The sequence below is a fragment of the Heloderma suspectum genome, chromosome 2 (genome assembly GCF_057233095.1).
Source record: "Heloderma suspectum isolate Gila_16-S chromosome 2, 16-S_ref, whole genome shotgun sequence".
Lineage (NCBI taxonomy): Eukaryota > Metazoa > Chordata > Lepidosauria > Squamata > Helodermatidae > Heloderma > Heloderma suspectum.
In genome coordinates, this window is record NC_139459.1 from 377,320,212 (window position 1) to 377,342,451 (window position 22,240).

The following is a 22,240-nucleotide window of genomic DNA, read 5'->3' on the forward strand; positions in this document are numbered from 1 at the left end:
ACTTGCATAGTTCCAGTTATTCTGAGATGCGAGCTCCCCCTTCTCCCCCGGTGGAACGGTCATGGAGCTTTGCTCCTGGTGCAAATCACAGACAGATGGGAGAAATCCAGATCAGGGTCCTGATCCTGCTACCTGCTAGCAGATCTGATATTTGCTCTGAAAAAAAAAATCATTCACACAATTGTTAACAGTGTGAATGGTGTCACACTTAGGCCCTCAGGAAATCCTCTCAGGTTTGGCTGGGATGTATAAAATCAACAATGGATGAGAAGAGGGCTTCCAAGTTAGGCTTTTATTTTGCAAGATTGGAGAATAAGGCAATCAATGGCTACTAGTCATGATGGCTCTATGCCACCTCTAGGGTCACAGGCCGAAGGACTCTCAATACCAGTTGCAGGGGAACATGGGCAGGAGGGTGCTGTCGCCCTCATGTCCTGCTTGTGGCTTCCCAGTGGGGCATCTGGTTGGCCACTGTGGGAAAATGATGCTGGCTCAGAGAGGCCTTTGGTCTGATCTAGCAGGGCTCTTCTTGTGTTCTGAGTTGTCCTGCCTGCCTCATTCATGGCATTCAAGGGGGTCCAGGCGACATTGTCTTCCACTTGTAACCCTCCTGTGTTTTCCCCCACAAAAAATCAGTCCAGGACGAAAAGACAGTCTTGTGAAGGGCAGCGCTAGGAGCTGCTCTCCTTCTGGAAGCCCCCTGGTTTGGCTGGCTGATGGTGCTTTAGAGAATAAACAGAGGGCAGGAACAGATTTTGAACCAACTTGATAGCCCACTCCTCTGCATGTTTACTTGGAAGTAAGTCCAGCTGAGTTCAGTGGGGCTTGCTCTCAAGTAAATGGGCGAAGGACTGCAGCCTTTATTGAGCACTATGAGAGAATCTAAAGAAGGAATCGCTCCCTTCTGTCCACGTTAAGAATTCTGGGCCTCCAAAATGATTCATTTGGAGGGTTACACTTCGAAAACAAATTGCTGGTGTGTGGCATGGGGTTTTGTTTTTGTTTTGCTTTTTAATGCCAAGGATGATGTGGGGGGGATCCCACCTTTTCAGCTTTATGTTTTAGGGAGATTTGTGGGTGGCAGCCGGGGGTGGCTGAGTGGGTGGTGTTGGGAATGACAGGGAACCGTCCTGGGCGAGGGCGGCCATTTGCATAGAATCACGGGACACGTTTTGAAACGGGGCAGACCCCGCTTGGGGCCTGCCCCTTTCATCACGGCCAGTGTGGACCGTCTTTCTCCAAACACCCCCCTGTGATTTCCTCTTTCCGAGGGGAAGGAGGCGGGAAGGAGGGCAGAAGCTCTTTCTTTCTTCTGGGGCACAGCGTGGCAACCCCTCTTCCCTGTTGAGGGGCCTGTGGGCTTGCATTTCTCACCCTGGGCCTGGCGGGGGCAGAGGAAGGCGCAGGCCAGCCCCGCTCCTTGAAGCATCCCTCAAAACAGGCACTCCCCGCGCCCCCGCGGTATCGCTTTTCTCTTCGTAGAGGGGGAGACCAGAGCGCCGCCTCCCCCCCGGGTGCAAAGGGCGGGATCTGGCCCGCGAGTGATCGGGCTGTGGGGGGGAGCAATGTCCGTCGGCCGCTTTAAGCGCGTCGGGACGGGGCTGCTTGTGGCTGAGAGGAGCACCCCGGGGCAGGTGGGAGGGCCCAGGGAATGACTGGGGGGGCCCCCAGGAGAGTGGGGGGCAGTCGGGGGAGGGGGCACGTGAAGAGGGGCTGACAGGCTCCGCGTTTTGCCTGTTCGTCGTGATTTACGTATTCTAATCTCCGGCTCAGTGGCAAACATGATGAAGGCCGTTTCCCCATCATAATTCACACACCCATGACGGCCTCTCCTTCCACCGCTGCCCTGAGTCTGAGGTAAAAGGCCTGCCAGGACGTCGTTCTTAGGGCTGGCAGGGGGCAATGCGGGGGGGCTGGGGGAAGGGGTGCCCCCGCTCTGGTGCCCCCGCTCTGGTGCCCCCGCTCTGGGGCCCCCCGTCACCTCATCCGTGTCTCTTTCAGGGTTCCACACCCTGCAGGTGATGCACGGCTGTGAGCTGAGGGGAGACGGGAGCAGAGGGGGGTATCGGCAGGAAGCTTACGACGGGAGGGACTTCATCAGCTTCGACAAGGAGACCCTCACCTGGACGGCGGCCGATGTGCAGGCCCAGATAACCAAGAGGAGGTGGGAGGCTGAACGTGGCTGGTCCCAGGGTCAGAAGGCCTACCTGGAGGAGACCTGCGTCGAGTGGCTGCGGAGATACCTGCGCTACGGGGAGGAGACGCTGCAGAGGAGAGGTGAGGGGGGGACAGGGGGCTTTGCAGGAGAGGGAGCGATTCCTCTACACCTCCCCCCCGCCCTTTCTTCCTGGACCAAACAGCCCAGCTGAACGCCATGCAGGTGGGAGGGAGGGGTCGGGGACTGAACCACGCCGGGCCAGAGCAGGAGGGGCTGTGGGGGGCGGCATTTCTGAATACGCCCCCAGATTACCCCCCCCCCCGCATAGACAGAGAAAGCCAGCAGAGCAGAGAGGGAGGCAGGGCTAGGGTTTTCCCCCTCCCCCTCCCCCTCCCCTACTTGCAAGGAGTATATTCTTTTTCATAGGAATGATTTGGAAATGTTATTTCCGCCCCGCACCTGTGCCTCGAAGCGGCTCGGTCTGCTTTTTTCCTTCCAGAACCCCCCCCCCCCCCATGGGCCTCTCGCATGTTCAGGCGTTCTGCCGGGCTGCAGCATTGCAGAGGTGCGGGGGTGGGGGAACGGAGGTTCAGGTGCGAATCCTCCCCACCTCGAAAGTCAGCCCCATCCCTTGCAGCTGGAAAGGTGCACCTGCCCTGCCTTGTTTGCCTCTGCACTGCACTGAAGGAAACTCCCCGGAACTGCCGCGACACTCCACCTCTCCCAGTTCTGGCCGGCTCAGGTCTACCTCCACGCCAAACACCACATGCGTTTTTGGAGCAGGGCCCTTTGCTGCCCTCGGAAGGATCATGCCCTGGTATATCTGTCCTTGTCCAGCCATGAATTGTCCTTGTCCTTGTCCAGCCACACATGCCATGAATTTCCTGTCTCTATGGAAGAGAAATGGGGGAGACGGACAAAATTGGGGGAGGAGGGGAGCCCTGTAGTCAGGCTCCCCCCCACACACACACACACAGTTGTTTGCAAGTCTGTAATCCTTGAGGTTGAGCAGGATCGCCGGTTTGTTGTCAAAGATTCTAGTGCTCACTGAATGCGTCTGAGCGGGTGCAGAGCACCTTTCCCTTTCTGATGGGAGGCAGATTTTTTAAAAAACCAATGTAACTATAGTGTGCCTTGGAGCATGTGTGGAGTGGCCCTGTGGTATTTTTGTTTACTAAGCAACCTGCATCCTATAAAACATACAACAATCACTCTTGACTCCTTTTTCTGGCTGTGAAATGCTGGCCAGGCAGACTGGTTGGTCAGCCTGAGGCTGCCTTCCCTCTTGGTAGATCTGCAGTGGAGAAGTGGAGAGAGGACGCATCATGCCAGCCAAGAGAGTTCTGTGTATGCTCTATTTTGTTTGATTAAAATTGATAAAATTGGCTAAAATTAAGGTATTAAACTTGATTGAAAAAGAAATAACTGTGTGATGCCAAAGAGCTGCAAATCTAGCATCCTCCTTTGGGGGCAAAACCTACCTGAGCCTACATTCTTTTTGTGACCTTCAGTTTATAGAGATCTGAGCCAATTGAGCCATGACACCTGGTGATATTCACCCCCAAAGCCCTGAGCATGTTCTGTTCCGGACAGGGATTTCACCCCAAAGCCATATTGGAGCATTTTCAAAGGGAGGCTGAGAATCCCCTTTTTTGGAAGTTTCTGTCTCGGTAATGCTGCAGATGTCGGATATCCAGTCTCAGGACAGGAGGGTGGGACTGGATGACTGCATGAGGTCCCTTCCTGCTATTGTGTCACAACATCCATCCTGCCAACGACTGGGAAGGTTCTGTTAGCTCTGTTGACACGGATGTTGCCATTTTTGCAGAGCCCCCCGTGGGGAAGGTGACACGCAAGGCAAGGAGTGATGACCTAGAAACCCTCGTCTGCCAGGCCCACGGCTTCTACCCCAGGGAGATCGATGCCACCTGGACGAGGGACGGGGAAGTCTGGGAGATGGACACCTTCCGTAGGAATGTCGCTCCCAACTCGGACGGGACCTATCACCTCTGGCTCAGCATTGAGATTGACCCCAAGGAGAGGGACCGCTACCAGTGCCACATGGAGCATGCCGGCCTGCCGAAGCCTCTGGTGCTGGCCTGGGAGGGGCCTGGCGGTGAGAGACGGCAGGGAAGGACGGATGGCTCCTTGGTCAGGGGGTGGCTCCTGGGACGTTGGATTTCCACCCAGGAAAGATGGAGGAATCAAAAAAAGAGCCCCCTGCAGCTCCAGTGCAGGCTACAACAGTGCATAGGTTCCTGTGTGTCTTTTGGGGTTGCAAAGCAGGAGCTGTAGCCCTGGCCTGGGGATGATTTTCTTCTGATAGGCAAGCTAAAGAGAAGCCCCTGGAAGCAGAAGATCTCTCTCTGACAGGAGGGAGGCAGAATCTTTCTAGTGATATGATGATGCAATAAAACAGAGTTGTTATACAAGGCCATTGAATGCCTTTTTAAAGGAAAGGGTTGTTGGAGCTTCTCTTTTAAGGCCTGTAGTGTTAGGCTCTGGTGGGCCTCAGAGGAGAGGGAATCCCTTTGTATTGGGGTCATCACAGAGGAGGATGTGGCGCATTGGGGGAGCACCTGTTCTGTATGTGTGACGTCCCAGGTTCAGTGCTAAGCGTCTCCACATAGCCATCTTGGGATCTCTGCATGCGGCTTTGGAGAGCTTCTGCTGGTCTGAACAGAGGTGTGTTTTTCTCCTTTCAGTCAGCATGATGCTCATTGTGGGAGCCATTTTGGGGGCCTTGGCTGCTCTCCTGCTGCTGGCTGCTGGGATTGTCTTCTTGATCAGTAAGTATCCTGTGAATGCATTTGCTGGGTCTTCCGTGTTCTGCTGCAGACTCCCGCTGAGAACATGCTGGTGGCAAAGCCTTCGTGAAAGTTGTAGCCGATACCTCCCACAAACCCCCTCCCCATAAATGACATCTTGAATGTGAAGTAGAAAACACCTGAACGAAGGCCATAGATCTCTTCCACGCCAGTCCTGAGCTCTGGAATTGCCACCCTTTGTTCATTCACTTTTGATAGGGAATCCACATGATGGCGACGTCACCCCAGAATCCACCATCCCCCCCCCCCATGTTTCTGTAGCAAGGTCCTCTACATATGGGGCTTAAGTAATCCTCTAACGATGAACCTATGAAGTCCAGTTCACAAATTCCAAGAGGCCGGAAGGCACCTGTGCATCATCCTGTTTAGTCCATCTTGTCCTCTGCCTGAATTTTCATCTGGATCCTAAACGCATGTACTTGGAATTATATCTGAGTGGCTCCTCTGTAGTTTTACATCTTGCATCCGTTTGGATTCTAGCATGTTTAAGGGGCTCTTCTTCCCTCCGTGGGTTCCATTGGTCCCTTGACGCTGTCTCCGTGGGCTGGGCTGGGTTGCTCCCCTCCCCACCTTTTCCCTCTGGCAACCTCCAAAATGAGTATCCTGTATATTTATGTAGGAAATGGAAACCGCTCTGCTATTTTCCATTCCTCTCCATCAGTGGCAGCACCCCAAAAAGTATATTTGGGAGCGTGGAGGATACAAGGGGCAAAGTGCTTTTCTGGGAAGAGAAATGACAGTATATTCACTTTATTAGGGAGTAGGGCGCAGGCCCCCTTGGATGTAGTAGGACTTCCTAGTCATGTGGAGCCCACTTTGCTCCTTGCTATTCTGAGGAACTGCAGGCAATGAAAAAGGCTGGATGATGGCTAGAGCGTAAATGGTATAGAACTTGCATTGAAGACAGCCCAACATGTCAGAGCACATCATCATGCCTACTGTGTGGCGGTGAAGGTGGCGAGGGGAGCTCACTTTGCTGCCTGCATGGCCGCCTAAAGGAGCCATCGCTGTTCCAAGTAGTTCGTGGACCTTTAACTTCTCCCCCATAGAAAGAGCGCCTGTAGCCCTCGGAAGCCTGCAGCGACAGATTGGCCAGGCACTTTAAGGGTAAAATTACTTATCCTCATCATGGCATAGACGCCATTGTTCTCCAGCTCCTGAGGAGATGTCTGCTGCACCCTCTGGTTCAGTCTTGTGGGATCAATTTCAGTTATTGCAGCCTGAGGGTGTGGGCGAGGTGCTTGTAGTTGTTTGGTCGACCACTTGCCCTCCGGACCCCTGCCCATGTTGGCTAATTCAAGATAGCCAAGGGTGGGGTGGGGGGTGACCAGGTGTGTCCAGGGTGTGGTAAATGCATCCCTGCAGGAGGGGGCCGGTGCCAGCTGTCGCGAAACAGGCAGTGGTGCAGCTGCTCCTTAAAAAACCCTCCCTGGATCCTGAGGTACTGGATAGCCACTGCCCAGTCGCAAATACCTTCTTTTGGGGCAAGGTGCTCAAGAGAGAAGTGGCAACCCAGGTGCAGGCACACTTGGAGGAAACTGATTATCCGGACCCTCTCCGGTCTGGATTTAGGCCTGGTTTGGGGCCTAAACTGGCCTTGCTCGCCCTGAAGCTTGACTGGGAGAGTGTGACCTTGTTGCTCTTGCTGGATCCCACAGCAGCTTCTGATACCACCAACTGTGGTCTCCTTCTGGACCAGCTCCATCAGCTAGGAATTGGGGCTGCTTTGTTAACAGGGGCTCTGTTCTTACTTACAGGACTGCTTCCAGAGAGGGGCATTGGCTGACGACACCTCAGCTGCTTGGCACTTGTGCTGTGGGTGCCACAGAGGTGTCCAGTGCTATTGAACATCTACATAAAGCCATTGGGAGTGGTTATTAGATTTGGCCCGAGGTGTCATCAGTACGCTGACGATACCCAGCTGTATCTTTCTGTGAAATCTCTGTCAGGTGGGGCTGGGTATGTTCTGGCCAGGGTCTGAGCTCAGTGAAGGGCAATAAACTGGAATCGAATCCCCCGTGTGGCTTGGTGTTTCCCAGGTCTGGGAATGAGGACATTGGCCTGTTCTGGATCAGTTTGCAGTCCCCCCAAAGGGGCAGGTGTGTAGTTTGTGGTGCTCCTTGATGCATCTTTGTCACGGGAAGCCCAAGCGGTTGTGGTGACCAGGAGTGGCTTCCTCCAGCTTCACCCGGTGCGCCAACTGTAGCTGTTCCTGTGCAGGGATAGCCTAGCCACCGTGACCCATGCGCTGGTAATCTCAAGTTGGACTGCTGCAATGCACTCCACGTGGGGCTGCCCTTAAGGCTGGTCTGCAGGCTGCAGCTAGTACAAAATGCAGGGGGCTCACTATTGCCTGGGGTGCCATACCGTATGCCTATAACACCACCACTCCTGGAGGAATTGCACTGGCTGCCAGTGAGCTGCTGGGTCATAAGGCCCTGAATGACTTGGGACCAGGTTTCGTGAAGGAGCGTCTTCTCCCTCACCATCTTGCTAGATAACTCCGGCTGGCTGGGGAGGCCCTCCTGGTTGTGCCACAGTTTGGAGGGGTGCATTTGGTGCCTACCAGGAAATGGGCCTTCTTTGTGGTGGCTCCCTCCCTGTGGAGTGGCCTTCCCCCTGAACTCAGACGGGCACTGACATTGTCGATCTTTCAGCACCTCTTGACAACTCGTTTATGTACCTAGGCCTTTGCTGGTAGTTGGTCTTTGAGTATAACTTGCCCTAAATAGGGCTGTATTTTATTATTTGGATGTTTTGTTTTATTATTTTAATATTGTGCATGTTTTAGACTGTTTACTTGTTTATGTGTTCTTTGTCTTTTAACACCACCTGGGAATGTTTTATGAAAGGTGGTAGAGAAATACTTAAATCAGTACATAAAAGTACGCATTGTTAACACTCCCATCCTGTTTTTGGAATTGTGCCGGCAAAGGCCTGGATACATAAATGAGTTTTCAAGAGGTGCCGAAAACACTCCCATCCTAAACATATTTTTCAAGTAAGCATGCTTAGGGCGGCAGCCTTAGTTTAAATTAAGGCTGATGATTAAGGAAAGCGCTCTGAGTATGTGAAAACAGCCATTCCTTCAGGTAACCGCAGGGATTCAGCAGCTGGGTTGCCTGTGGGGCAAGCTACTTGTCTAGGGGCTGTTGCCCTTCCCCTCCGAAAGACCAGCTACGTTCTCCACGGCTGGACGAGAGGCGTCCTGCTTCTGTCCTCTCCATGCTGCCCAGAGGAAAGGGCCAGGAGCAAGGGGTCACACTGGAGCCACGCAGCTGTAGGGTTTATACCCAGAAAGGCTTCCGGCCTCTACTACCAAGAATTGCTCGGGAAGCTTCTGGGCCCTCCTTGGCTGGAGGTTGTTAGGCCGAGGCTGGAGGAGCATCTGCTGCTCACTGCAAAAGGCAGGGTTGGATGGTCTCTGGAGGGCCCTCCCAGTTCTCATTTTCTGATTCTGTCTCTGCAGGGAAGCGGCAAGAGAAGGCAGCCTACCAAGCAGCATCAAGTGAGTGACTTCTTCGCTGAAATACGCTTTCATCAATGTTGACAAGCAGTTTGTGCATTTCATGCATAAACATTCATAAATAAATAAATGGGCAGCATGAACACAGCCACCAGTGCGTGTGAGCGGCTGTCAACAGGCCCTGGAACTCTAGAGGAGCCGCTGGCAGCCTTATTGATCCCCCACCCCCGGGAAGGTGGTCTGGGGAGGGTGGGGCCCTGCTGAAAATATTAAGCCAGAGGCTGCTCACCGTGTTTGTGGCTTGTGCGGAGACTCATCTGGTCCAAGAAAGGCCTACAGAGACCCAGGCTGAGGGATGAGCTCTACCAAACAGCAGTAATTGATAGAGATAAGAGTGAGGGGAGAAAGAGAAATAGATCACTGTAGCCAAATATTTTGTTGGTAGGTTGCGCTCTTTCTGTGAATTTCAGGGGCCTCCCCTCTCCTGCCCTGGCCCCACGGCTTTCTTCCTACTCACTCCCCCCGCCCCCACAGCCTCTGCCTGTCTCCTCCCTTTCTGCTCACATCACACACCCATGTTTGCCCCCCATGTCAGGCCGTGCCCTTCTTATCTTCCCCTCAAGTCCCTACTTCTCATCCCAATGCCATCCTAATTGATCTTCTAGGAACATAGCAAGAGATGACAGTTTTTAATGGATGGACATGGTAGCCAAGGAGAAATGCTGCAGATAATAACAAGGAGATCGCGCTCACTCCTGGAGTGTATATGGCAAAGCCTGGCCTGCGGGACCCCCAGAACTGAGTGCGGGCTCAAAGAATTCTCTGCTTGCAGCATCTGATGTCTGGAAGGAGCAGAACACAGAAACTTCTAGGCTGCCCACTGCTGATGGCTGATGTGGAAGCCAGAGGGGTGGGAAGGGCGGCTGTGAGTTAATATAAAACCTGCTCACAAAATGAAGGCTTTTCATGGCCTTTCCAGCAATGCCCATAATGTATTTACAGAAATGGTCTTCTGCCTGTGGGGGACTAGACAAATAGAGGCTCTTCCAGACTACTTCTTATTTAAATGGATTTGCAGTGGCTGGTGGCTGAAGCATAAGTCCACATTTGAGCTGGCTGAGAAAGATGGTGTATATGGCGGGGGTAAGGTGCTGGGGGAGATGGGAACTTCCCGCAGTCCTGACCCCCTCCGTTTTCTCCTTTTTGCAGCAAGCGACGAAGGGTCTGACAGCTCCTCCAGGGGTGAGTGCGTATGTGGTTGTAATGGGGGCAGGGGGGCCGTAAGGCATTCACCTCAAAGCCTGGGAATCTTGCAACGGACTCCATGTGCCCAAATTTTAAAGGGCTTCTTTTTTCCCCATGTGGCCCAAACCTCAGGGCTTCCCAGGAGTTACATAATCTGGGCTGAGAATGACTTTTACCACCCATTCAGCCAGTCCATCTGTGCTCTCATCTGAACGCACGGAAGACCTCCTTGCTCTGTTACCTTGAAGGAGGGATTCTGCCCAGGGTCTGAACGAGAATCATCTTTGGGGCTCACAAAGGGATTTACCCTCTGGATTACACTGCTTAGGGTCCCCGTAGATTTTCCACCGTTCCCTTCTGCCATCACCTTGGAGCCATGTCTTCTCCAGGCACTTGCTGATGGCACATCTATTCTCTGCTCGAGGCACACGTTGTGTGTGGCTTGATAGGTCAGGAGATGGGGGCTTCAACTGAGGGGGAGGACGGTCTAGATGGCCTTTGAGTCCCCTCCAGCTGTGATCCTAATGGCCTTCCATTGACAGTTCCATGATGGCAGCTTGACTTGAATTCTCCTGTTTTTTGTTTCTGCAGCTTTATATCCTGTAGTTCTGTGAGATGGGACCAGAAGGGGCACCCTGTAATTTGCTGTGAAATAACAACAACAAATGCCTGTGCTAGAGAAACGCCTGCTACCCTTTCATACGCTTGGCATGCTACCTAATCCTGGCTCTGGTGCAGCCGTATCAACTCCAATAGGCAGAGTGGCTTGGATTTGAGAGGGAATGCCTTTTCCGATGGACCTGGGACTGATTTTGCATTTTGGCAGGTTTTCAGAAGCACTTGTATTAATGAGAAATGTGCAATCTAAGCAATGGCTTTTAAAAGTGATGAGAATATTCATTTATGATTTGTGCTGATTGTAGCAGGATCTTCAGTGATTTCAACAGTACCTATAGTGTATTTGCTGCTACACAACACATCTCCTCCGCTCCTCGCTCCATGTCATGTCACTCCCTTTCCACTGAAATTAAACTAAAGGCAACATCTGGAAATTGTTTTAGCTGTATTGTACATGAAGCAGACTAAACGGATTGTTACCTGCCACCTGTTAGTCCCCCTGGCATTTGGCTGAGCTGATGTGACATAATGGAATGTTTACGAGCATTCTAACTGTTCTGGTGAGTGCGCCAACACAGCTTCTACCTGAGAAGTAAAGGGACCGGGAAAGAGCACTGTTGACAAGAAAGAGGAATGTTTAGCAGGCAGGGGTGCTTAGGGTTTGAAGCTGAGGAGAGATAGAGTGGCTGAAGAAAGTCTCTCTAGATTTCTTCAGCCACCTGCACTCTTTGCCTGCTAAACATTCCTCTCTTGTCAACGGTTCTCTTCCCCAGATCAGAATTGGATCTGAGTGTGATTTAGAGGCTTACAAATCCTCATCAGAGGATAAAGCGACCCTTGTGGGTCTACCAGGCCCCAGACCCTCACTGCCCATGGGCTAGATCCAAGGTAGCCCAGAGGCAGAGACGTGCCTGTTCAGGGTCTGCCTCTTTTAAAATGCTAACATTCTTCTAAGAGTTTTGCCTGAATCAAGGCCTGTTTTCAGCCATCCTCAGGTGAGATGCAAAACAGGTGGAGACAGAGGGCATGTAACCCCTTCCTTGGGCAATGGCTGTTGATGACACCGTTCCCTTCAGGCTCACTTCTATGTAGACTGTAGTTCTCCAGCCTGTTTCACAAATCTCCTTGCCCCAGATGACCAGCTGCTGTGCTTTGGACCGCCACACTGTGCTAGCAGCCCATTCCTCAGACCACAATGCAAGAGACTTAGCAGAGACTTAAGAACATAAGAAGAGCCCTGCTGGGTCAGACCAAGGGTCCATCTAGTCCAGCATTCGGTTCACACAGTGGCCAACCATCTGCCCATGGGAAACCCACAAACAGTACACGAGAGCAACAGCACCCTCCTGCCCGTGTTCCCCAGCAACTGGTGTACAGAGGCATACTGCCTCTGATACTGGAGGTAACATACAGCCATGAGGACTAGTAGCTATTGAAAGCCTTCTCCAGGAATTTGACTTGAAGGACAGATAGGAGAAGGAGGAAGCAGCTGAAAGGAAAAGAGGGATGAAAGCAGAGAGCTGAGAGGAGGTGAAGCCACGGAGACAGAGAGGTGGGAGGATGGAGCAGACTTATACAGGGAGAGGAGGGACTGGGGCTCTTGGCAGGAAAGGAGGAGACGGGCAAGGCAACTTTGGGGGCAGAGAGAGGGCAGGGGCTGATTTCACCACTTGATTTGAAATAACCAAACAGATCTTTTGGCTGCAGGTCTCCAGTTTCTGCTGGTTTTTGTTGCTTATTCCCCAGAGTTTTCAGTGAAGGATAACCCACTAAGACAAATTAGGCTGTTTTGGGTCTCTTCTTTGTGTTTTCCCCCCCTAGAGATTTTTTGGCCCTTTGAATTTCCCCTGAGCTTGCTGATACCCTGTCCTGGTGCGTGGATGGTGCTGTTTTGGCTACATAAGCTACAGCACTCATGCCTGGATGTCGGTGTTAATCCAGTACTGAAAGGGTGAAATGATACTGTCAATGAGAGATTGATGGGGCTGCCTCAAGCTGCTTCACACTGCCTCGGATGAGAAAGCATTGATTGGGTCTTGACTGAGATGGTTTCACAGTCTAATTGAGGGTTGTGGGAGAAATCTACAAGAAGATCCCCAGACTTCCATTGAAGAGGACCCCAACCTATGAGCAAGGAGACCCCAGACTTGTGATCCGATAATAACTAAGATGATGGCATCCAACACCCCTGAACTGATGGCTGTGACAGTTAATTAAAAGTCGGCTCTGAAAGAAATGGCTTTGTACGGTATGGCTGTATTCCAAGGTCACAGTGAGCTCTGTTTTGACTGAAGGGTGGGCAGTTCCTGATGAGGAGATAAGAAGACGGGCTTCGATGCATCCTCAGATACGGAGTCTGAGCAAAAGACTGTGCGAACGAGTCGTGTTGTTGCACCTGCTAAGATGAGGGCTACTGGGAACATCCTTACTTGACGTCAGTTGGTTTGGAAATCATCCCAGTGGTATCACCTTTGGCTGGGAGGAGGTGTAGATGGCACAGATGACCATGAGATGACTGCGGAGGACCATGGGTTCAAAGAAGATGTACCAGGGGGAACACGTCAATCAAGATGATGCACCCGGATGGAAAGATGCTAAGTTTGGGGCATTGTGGAGGATGCAAAATGGGGGCCAGCCTGCCAAGACAGTTGATGCTGTTGCTATTTGCATTGGCAGAGCCAAAACAGAACAAAAGAACGCTCGGGGGGGGGGGAGAGCAAGAAGCTGTCCTACCGCCACTGCCAGGGCAGGACCCTCGGATAAGGGGTGCCCTGGGTGAGGAGTGTCTTTGGTCTCCCCCCCCCCCAAGTTTTGCAGGGCCACCCAGAGGCTTTATGGGGCCTGGTGCAGGTGTGATGTCCATTGAGAATGACATTGCTCAAAACTTTGATCTCTCAGCCACCGTGCTTCAGTCTGCACAACCTCGACTTCAAAAAGCTACATTCCGAGCAGTGCCGGTGCACCATACAACACAGCAGAACCAGCCCAGGGTTTGCTTATAATCTTTTTTTTGATTTGCACTAGTTCCTACCTTTTGGAAAGCATTTTTTAATTTTAGAATACCCATTGTTTTTATCTGTTAAAATGTTAACGAAAAGTTATAACTGAAAAGGTATCCAGCTGACCTCTTAGAGCTTGTGGCTTTATTACTTATATAGTGGTATTTGAAGTACTAAGTGCTCAGTAACATTGCCTCAAAGTAAAGGTGTGCTCTACTAATTTTTACCTAGCACAAATGACGTCAGAGTTGAAATGGAAAAAGAAGTATACTTTAAAGCTAATTGAAGGAAGATCATTTTTGTAGCTGGTACCCAAAGAACTTGTAGAACCTTGACAGAAAGGTTCCAGACACTTGCTTTTTGCCACCAAAGCTCACTGCAGACAGTACATTAAAGAACAAAACCCATCCCTAAGGCTGGCCGTGGCCTCTGCCAATGTTGAGCCCTACCTGTGAGAAATTGTTGGAGAATTTCTCATCCTCCTGGAGAAATTTGGTGAAATCGTCCCTCCAGTTTCTTTGCCCACAAATAGATGGCTAGATAGCATCACTGATGCAATGAATATGAACTTGAGCACACTCCGGGAGAGAGCGCAGGACAGGAAGGCCTGGCGTGCTATGATCCATGGGGTCACGAAGAGTAGGACACGACTGAACGACTGAACAACAACAACTAGTATAAAGGCTTAGGTAGCAGGATGCTTTCAGTACAACTTCTTTGCTTCAGTTCGCTCTTTCACCTCCAATATTCACTGGACCGGGATACAGGTAACTATGGATCTCTTCAGCACTTAGGCTCTCAGATAATTTTAACTATTTGTTTTCTGGAGTTAGGTCTTAGAATAATTTCTGAAGACTCGACATAGCTTCATTTCTGAGGATGGGTCTTAATTTCATAAGATGGGACCTGGAATTATTCCTGAATGTTATTAGTCTTAGAGCTATATTTGGTTAATTCTTTTAGCTACACATTTAATTAGCCTTTTAAGTGCCATTAACCACATAGGTAACAGATTTAATCCTTTCTATGCCTAAAAGAGCTTACACCGATTTTAGCATAGCTTTTTACATGCAAGTAGAGTACAAGAAGAAGACAAGGAGAAGTTGGAAATTTTACCAAGTTTTGGTTCAGCTTTAAAACACAAGTGGAGAACATGAGGATGCTAAGGAAGAGGTATATTATCCAAACAAACAACGCTAGGAACACAATTTGCTTTTTTGTTTGCTACATTTGTAGGGCCAGCTTTGCCATCCTGCAGCCCTTTCAAGGAGCAATCCTACATGGATAAGTGGCCGCCTCCAAACTCGGAGGCGGCCACCTATTCAATGCACGGTGGGAGGAGCGCGGAGGGGATCGTATCCTCCGTGCTTCTCCTGCCCTGCATTTGCAGCTAGGTGGCTCATTTCAGCTGTTTAGCCGTGGGATATCAGAGCGCAGGGTGGGGAAGCCGGATGACTCATAGGAGGCGTCGTACTGGCACTTCTGCGCTCCCCACCCCGGTGCTCTTATGAGCATGGAGCCCAGGGGTGATCTGTGCTGCCTATGAGGCAGCAGGGAGGCAGGTCTCTGGGAACCGACCTCGGACTGCAGGCTCCGAGGTTGGTTCCCAGAAACTGACCAACCCTCTGGCTGTCTAGCGGCCATAGGATCGCGCCCTTAAAGTTATCTCTCAGTTAAGTTTCCAAGTTATGCTCATGTAACCACCAAGTGAATTTTCTGACATTTTCTTAAAAAATGCATTTAGCCATGGGCATGGGGCATGCTGGGAGTTGTAGGACTTTTTTTCTGTCTAAACATGCACAGGATTGCGCCCTAAATGCATTTCAGTTCATTTCTGAGTCTGTGGTGATCTTTCCCTGTTTAAACCTGACTTGGTTATCCACTGGGGTGCCTTGAGCCCAATTGTTATAGGACCAAATGAACAATCATTATTGTCTTGTGTGAGAGTTATCTGATGTGTTTTTAGGGGATGATTTTAAATAAATATACATCCTTATCGCATTTTATCGGTAGCCACCTTGAGCGTTATCATGAGTAGAAAGGCAGAATATAAAGAAATACTTTCTATAATATCTAGCAGCTTTGCTGTCCACATCATGGGTAATGAAAGAGGCTCTAGTAATGGATCACAGTGCAGTACGTTAGCTAGACTTCACAGGACTCTTTCTCACCTGATGAACATATTACCAGCATTTTGTCTTGAACCAGTGGAGGCTGGTGGCTCCAATGTCATGGGGCAGTGAATCCGCTCTGGGTTTCAGTCAGGCCCCCACAGTTAAAGCTTCCACACCTTGGATAGCTCCTATAGAGTTCTGACTGAAACCCGGAGCAGATCCACTGCCCCACTGACATTGGAGCCAGCAGCCTCCATGGCTTTGAACACACTGGATACGTTTCCCCTGGTCTGAAATTTCTATTTGACTGAAGTAAACAGGCAGTGACCTGCTTACTGCCACATCATCGTTTTTAGTATTTACTTCCCTCTTTGCACATGTTCCTGAAAATATTTAGGACTTCTGACTCTGGGGTCAATGCTGGCAGACTTTTTAAAGAAGGATCAACAACCAAATGTATGTTAGATTGAAAACCTTTTATAGAATTTGTACAATAGAGAAAAATTATATCTATGTATGTGGATTTTGAACGTTGAGATGGTTAATTCTCTTTTGTTGTTGTTGTTAAAATTAGGAGATAAATGAGATAATGTCTGTGAACTCAATGTATGATATATAACTAAGATAAGAACTAGGGAATAATAATGAGCATTTGTTGTGTAAGGGGAGCCAAAGATCGATATCTTAGTGTATGTGTATTGTGTGTTTATGTTGTTGCCGTGTTTTGTTATATTTTATAAAAAATAAATTTAAAAAATAAATTTTATAAAAATAAAAATTATATATAAAAAAATACTGGCGGACTTTTACCTCAGTTCAACACCTCCTAAAGCCCCACTGATTTACAGTGGGGCTGTGAATCCATTCCGGGTTTCAGTCAGAACCAGCCAGAACTCTAAAGGAGGTATCCACGGTGCTGAGCAAAGTTTGGGGATAGGGTTCGGCACCATGGATCACTCCTTTAGAGTTCCGGCCGGTGTGGCTGAAACCCGGAATGGATACACGGCCCCACTGCAGTCGGAGCCACCAGCCTCCACTGGTGTAGTGGTTAAGCGTGTTGGACTGGAACTCGGGAGATCCGGGTTCTACTCCCCACTCAGCCACGAAACGTACTGGGTGCCTCTGGGTCAGCCACTGACTCTCAGCCTAACCTACCTCACAGGGTTGTTGTGAAGATGCAACGTAGAGGGGGAGGACCGCGTAAGCCACCCACGGTGCCTTGCCAGAGGGGAAGCGGTGGGGCAGAAATGCCGCGATCGTAATCTCTCCCGGGGATGCCCCGACAAAGCCTTTGTCCCCTGGGGAAATTCCCAGGGCCGGCTGCTGGGGGGGCGGGGGGCGCCTTCTTCCTCCCCACCCACCTCTTGCTCAGCCCGCAGGGGGCCAAGACGGCCGGCCGCAGGGCTCCCGCTAGCCGCTGGCCTCCAGAGAGCCTTGAAGGGGCCCTGTGCTGCTCCGCGGCTTGCGCTGGCGAGCAGGGTCCGGGGAGCGCGAGACCCCGGTGTCACGGGGCTGGCCCCTCGGGGGGCCTGGCTCGCCTCTGGGGGCCCCAGCTGGAGGGGAGCCACAGGGCGAGGCCGGACAGAGACGGTTTGGGTTCGCCACGGGAGGAAGGGGCTCCCAGGGCGGAGCGGGGCATCGTTTGTGTACTTTGACCGGGCGGTTGTCGGGCTCCAGACCCCATCACCCCGTGCTGGCTGGGGATGATGGGAGTTGGAGTCCAGCGCGATTTAGAGAGCCGCGGGTTTCCCCACCCCTGCTCTAAACCTTGCGGGGGCGGGGCATCAGGGACGATTTGGGGTCGTTGCCCGCTCCTCCGCTTCCTTGTTCTTTTGCTTGCTAGCTTTAGGTAGTCACGCGCGCGCGCACGGCAGCTCCCCCGGGCCAGGCGCGTTGGCACACCCAGGTGCCTGATGCCTGGGGCTGCCACCCTTTTCTCCTGGCAGAGCTCCCGTGCCTTTAACAGCGGCTGACAGGTAGAAATTCAACAGGTACACTTCGTCCATCTGTACACCCCACCCCTTCTCAGCAAAGCCGCACCAGATGGGGCAGCTCTTGCTAGCTGGGAAAAGGGGGCCAGAAGCGTCTTGGCTACGCAGGCGGGGGAATCCGTCTGCTCCGGCTTCCTAAAAGGGAGCACTTCCGGGGTTTCTCACGGCTGGCTCAAGAGCGCCACCCCGGCAGGGCCTTTTCGGGGAAATCAGGTGGGAATGCAGTAGCGTCCCTTTCCACTTTGGACTGCAGGGGGCGCTGCTGCATCAGTGCAGGTGTTTATGTGGCATTGCTGCAGAGCTTGTGGGTGCCGCGCTGGGTTTGCATGGGAGCAGGTTTCAGCTCAAATCCCTACTCAGCTGCAAAATCCAGCTGCCAGTCAGCATCCTTCAGCCTAACCTACCTCTCAGGGTTGTTGTGGGGATGAACAGAGTAACCTAAACCACCAGGTAGGACCGCCTTCCCCAACCTGGAGCCCTCCAGCTGCCACAGGGCTGGACCAAAACATTTTGCTGCCTGAGGCGAAACAGAAAATTGCACGCCCCCCCACACCCCGGCCTGTGATATGTGTGCCTCCCAATGCACGCGCTATCATACACTACTCACATCAGGTTCAAATTCCAGCTTCCCCATGCATATAAATATAATGAAATAAACTTAAGAATAAATATAGTTGAAAAAATATGATTCTTACAATACGCTATAAATAGTTCAAAACAAGCCACGGTAGTGTGCAAAATGGCCATCTGTGCATTGCAGGGTGTCTCACAATGTGCACGCATGGACACACATGAACAAAGAGAAGATGCATCAAACGACCGTTAATGGCCCTGATGGCATTTGTCGGTCAGGTGGTATATGCATCTAAGTAATTCATTATTGAATTAAAATACCTGGCTTTGAGATTACATTTATAGAGACCTTGAGACGGCAGTTGAGGCTGCAATCCTATGCAGACTTACCTGGGAGAAAGCCCAGTTGGCAACTGAACATAATGGGACTGACTTCTGAGTAACCCTATGAAGTCAGTGGTGGCAGAGGCCACAGAATGTTGAAAGAAAAGTAACAGTGATCAACAATCCAGACTGCTGGTCTAGAGAGAATATGTGTGCCTGGCACTGTGGGTGATCAACTTCTGGCAGCTAACATTGTCTTCTTCTTGCTGGACCTCAAAAAATCATACCCTCATCCTGCACTCATTGCTCAACAGAACTTCAAAGTGAAAGCTTGTTTTCACTGTATAATCTTACAAGGCTGTATAATTTTAGAAAGGGGAGCAGCTGCGAGGGGGTGTGGCTGTGACTTATCACGAAGGGATGCTGCACTTCTGAATTTGCCACCACACTACTGCCTCCTGCCCTCTTGCAGGGCCCTGGGTCTTTTGCATCCTCCCCAAGACCCCCCAATAAATGATCCCGTTCAGGAACTGCAGAGCAAAGGGGGCCTGAACCATCCACTTTCATTTCTGCTGTAGCATTTCCTCCTGCAGCCAGGCTAGAGAGCCCATGCTCTGCATTTTGAAAACATCTGGCAAAAACAGGCACAGCTTGGGCAGTCAAGGAGCGTCAAGCGGAGCACGTTACCCCCAAAACCATGCTCCGTTACCAAATGTTGCCAACATGTTACCAAACATTCACACATTACCAGCCAACTGCACTCATAGAAGAAATCTGCAGGTTGGAAATGCATGTGTGGATCATAATGCTTTCTCGACACTTCAACAATCTTAGCTCTGAGTGGGTTCGGGCTGCTGTGGGTGGGCTGAATAATAAAAGACCTCCTTGGAGACGGGAGAGGGGATGCGGGGTTATCTCCCCCTCATCTGCTTGATCTGTGATAGCTTTAGCTTTAATTAAATAAATCAATAACTTAGAGGGGTGTCACTACAGTGGCAAAGTGTGCAGGGTGTGTGTATCTGTTCCAGCGACATTGTGTGCTTCTTACGAGTAGGACTCCTGTGTTTTTAAAAGCTGCATGACAAGCAGAATTCAACAGGTAAAGTTTCCCCCAGAACTGGAGGTGCAGGGATGGGGAAAGAGGGACCTGCCTGCATTTTTGCCTGTCACGCTGTTGTTAAAGACTTTGTCTCACCTTTCAGAACAAAAGTGAGGATGCCACATGGCTGTGGCTACTCAGCGAGGAGGGAGATACAACTCCGCACATGCTCAGGGGCAGTCATCTTTATGATGTCTTCCTGGGCTGCGCGGGCTGAGACTGGTTCAGAGCCTTGTGTTCTGAATAATCGGCAAGAGGTTTGGGGCCTGGGTCAGCAAAGCTCACAAAAACGCCACCCTGTGTGCTGCCTTTCAGGGCCAAAGCTACTTGCAGCTTTGTGTGTCTGGGGGCGGGGGCGAAAGTGGGGAAAGGACAAGAGAGGAAAGGGTTAAACACCCTCTTCCCAGAATCCCACGTTCTGATCTCCCAAGCATCCCCATGGGGCTGTTTTAATTCAGTTTGCTTTCCTTAAAACAAGAAACCCCCGAAGATCCTAAGTGTGGGTTTCCTGCATCACTCCTACTTTGGTCTTTGAGAAGCCAGGGGTGGGACTAGCTGGCCTTTGTGCTCATTCCTTGTTTTGAAAAAGGTGATGCTTTAATGCTTTTATTTCTCTTATATTGATTCTGGTGTTGCTTTTCCATTGCATTTTTGTGTTTTAACCTGGAAGCCATCTTGAGGGTCTCTCTGGCGAAGCCCTAGTATCCTGTCTCTGACTGGCACTGTGATTTAGATTATGGGAAGAAATACTATTTCTCAGAGGTTTGGGGCTGATTTTGTTTTTCTGCTCCCCTTCACACACAAGCAAATCACACAAAACTATTTTTGGCTTGACCACACAGAGCAGGGGTGGGCAACTCGTGGCCCGCCGGATGTTTTTTGGGGCCTACAACTCCCATCAGCCCTAGCGAACATAGCCAATGGTGAGGGATCATGGGAGTTGTAGACGGAAACATCTGGAGGGCCACAAGTTGCCCACCCTGCCTTAGAGAAAGGACTCTTTCCACAGAACCCTGAGGTGGCAAAATGAGGCCCTGCAGTGTGTGAGTGGGAGAACTATTTATTCATGAAAATATTTAAAAGCTGCTCTTCATCCTCACAGATATCAAACTCGGAGGCGGCCGCCTATTCAATGCACGGTGGGAGGAGCGCGGAGGGGATCGTCTCCCCCGTGCTTCTCCTGCCCTGCATTCGCAGCTAGATGGCAGATTTCAGCTGTCTAGCCGTGGGATGTCGGAGCGCGGGGTAGGGAAGCCAGATGACGCATAGGAGGCATCGTACTGGCACTTCCACGCCCCTCACCCCTGGGAACGCCCCCTTTTGCCCCACCCCACGCTGCTCTTATGAGCATGGAGCCCGGGGGTGATCTGTGCCGCCTATGAGGCAGCAGGGGCAGGGATGCACTTCTCCGGGAACCGACCTTGGACTGTGGGCTCCGAGGTCGGTTCCCAGAAACAGACCAATCCTATGGCTGTCTAGCGGCCATAGGATCGTGCCCTTAGTTAAAGTTATCTCTCAATTAAGTTTCCAAGTTATGCTCATGTAACCACAAAGTTAATTTCCTGAAATTTTCTTCAATAAAGCATTTAGCCATGGGCGTGGGGCATGCTGGGAGTTGTAGGACTTTTTTTCTTTCTAAACATGCACAGGATTGCGCCCTAAATGCATTTCAGTTTATTTCTTAGTCTATGGTGATGTTTCCCTGTTTAAACCTGACTTGGTTATCCACCGGGGTGTCTTGAGCCCAATTGTTATAGGCCCTGAAGCTAAACAGGACCAAATTAGCAATCATTATTGTCTTGTGTGAGAGTTATCTGATGTGTTTTTATGGGATGATTTTAAACAAACAAAGAAATATACATCCTTATCTCATTTTATTGGTAGCCACCTTGAGCATTATCATGAGTAGAAAGGAAGAATATAAAGAAATACATTTATATAATATCTAGCAGCTTTACTGTCATAGAATCATAGAATAGTAGGGTTGGAAGGGGCCTACAAGGCCATCCAGTCCAACCCCGTGCTCAATGCAGGAATCTAAGTCAGAGCATCCCCGACAGATGGCTGTCCAACCTCATCTTGAAGGCCTCCAGTGTGTGGGAGAGCCCACCACCTCCCTAGGTCTTTGGTTCCATTGTCATATTGCTCCAACAGTCAGGAAGTTTTTCCTGATGTTCAGCCGGAATCTGGCTTCCTGTAACTTGAGCCCATGATTCAGTGTCCTGCATTCTGTGGGGATTGAGAAGAGATCCTGGCCTTCCTCTCTGTGACAACCTTTCAAGTACTTGAACAGCGCTACACTATCTCCCCTCAGTCTTCTCTTTTCAAGGATAAACATGCCCAGTTCTTTCAGTCTCTCCTCAGAGGGCTTTGTTTCTAGTCCCCTGATCATCTTTGTTGCCCTCCTCTGAACCCTCTCCAGCTTGTCTGCATCCTTCTTCAAGTGCAGTGCCCAGAACTGGACACAGTACTCCAGATGAGGCCTAACCAGTGCTGAGTAGAGGGGGACTAGTACTTCCCAGGATTTGGAACCTATGCTTCTATTAAAGTAGCCCAAAAGAGTATTTGCCTGTTTTTCAGCCACATCACATTGTTGGCTCATATTCAGCTTGTGATCGACAACAATTCCAAGATCCTTCTCGCTTGTAGTGTTGTTGAGCCACGTATCCCGCATCTTGTAACTGTGCCTTCGGTTTCTTTTTCCTAGGTGCAGAACTTGGCATTTATCCCTATTAAATGTCATTCTGTTGTTTTCTGCCCAGTGCTCCAGTCTATCCAGATCACTTTGAATTTTGTTTCTGTCTTCCAAAGTATTAGCTATCCCG

The 22,240-nt window shown here is 50.7% G+C and overlaps 1 protein-coding gene across 3 annotated transcripts in view; it reads left to right on the plus strand.

Moving 5' to 3' along the window:
• The window catches only part of LOC146356288 (class I histocompatibility antigen, F10 alpha chain-like), a 68,567-nt gene extending 57,818 nt beyond the window's left edge, over positions 1-10,749 (plus strand). The window contains exons 6-11 of one of the 3 annotated variants that reach the window (XM_084831563.1): positions 2,002-2,277; positions 3,987-4,274; positions 4,864-4,947; positions 8,456-8,494; positions 9,662-9,694; positions 10,289-10,749. In XM_084831563.1, coding sequence (XP_084687689.1) covers positions 2,002-2,277; positions 3,987-4,274; positions 4,864-4,947; positions 8,456-8,494; positions 9,662-9,694; positions 10,289-10,311 — 743 coding nt within the window. In that variant the 3' untranslated portion in view covers positions 10,312-10,749. The remainder of the gene's footprint in view (positions 1-2,001; positions 2,278-3,986; positions 4,275-4,863; positions 4,948-8,455; positions 8,495-9,661; positions 9,695-10,288) is intronic. The other 2 variants (XM_084831564.1, XM_084831565.1) reach the window with 2 other exon arrangements.
• Positions 10,750-22,240: the final 11,491 nt, after the last annotated feature.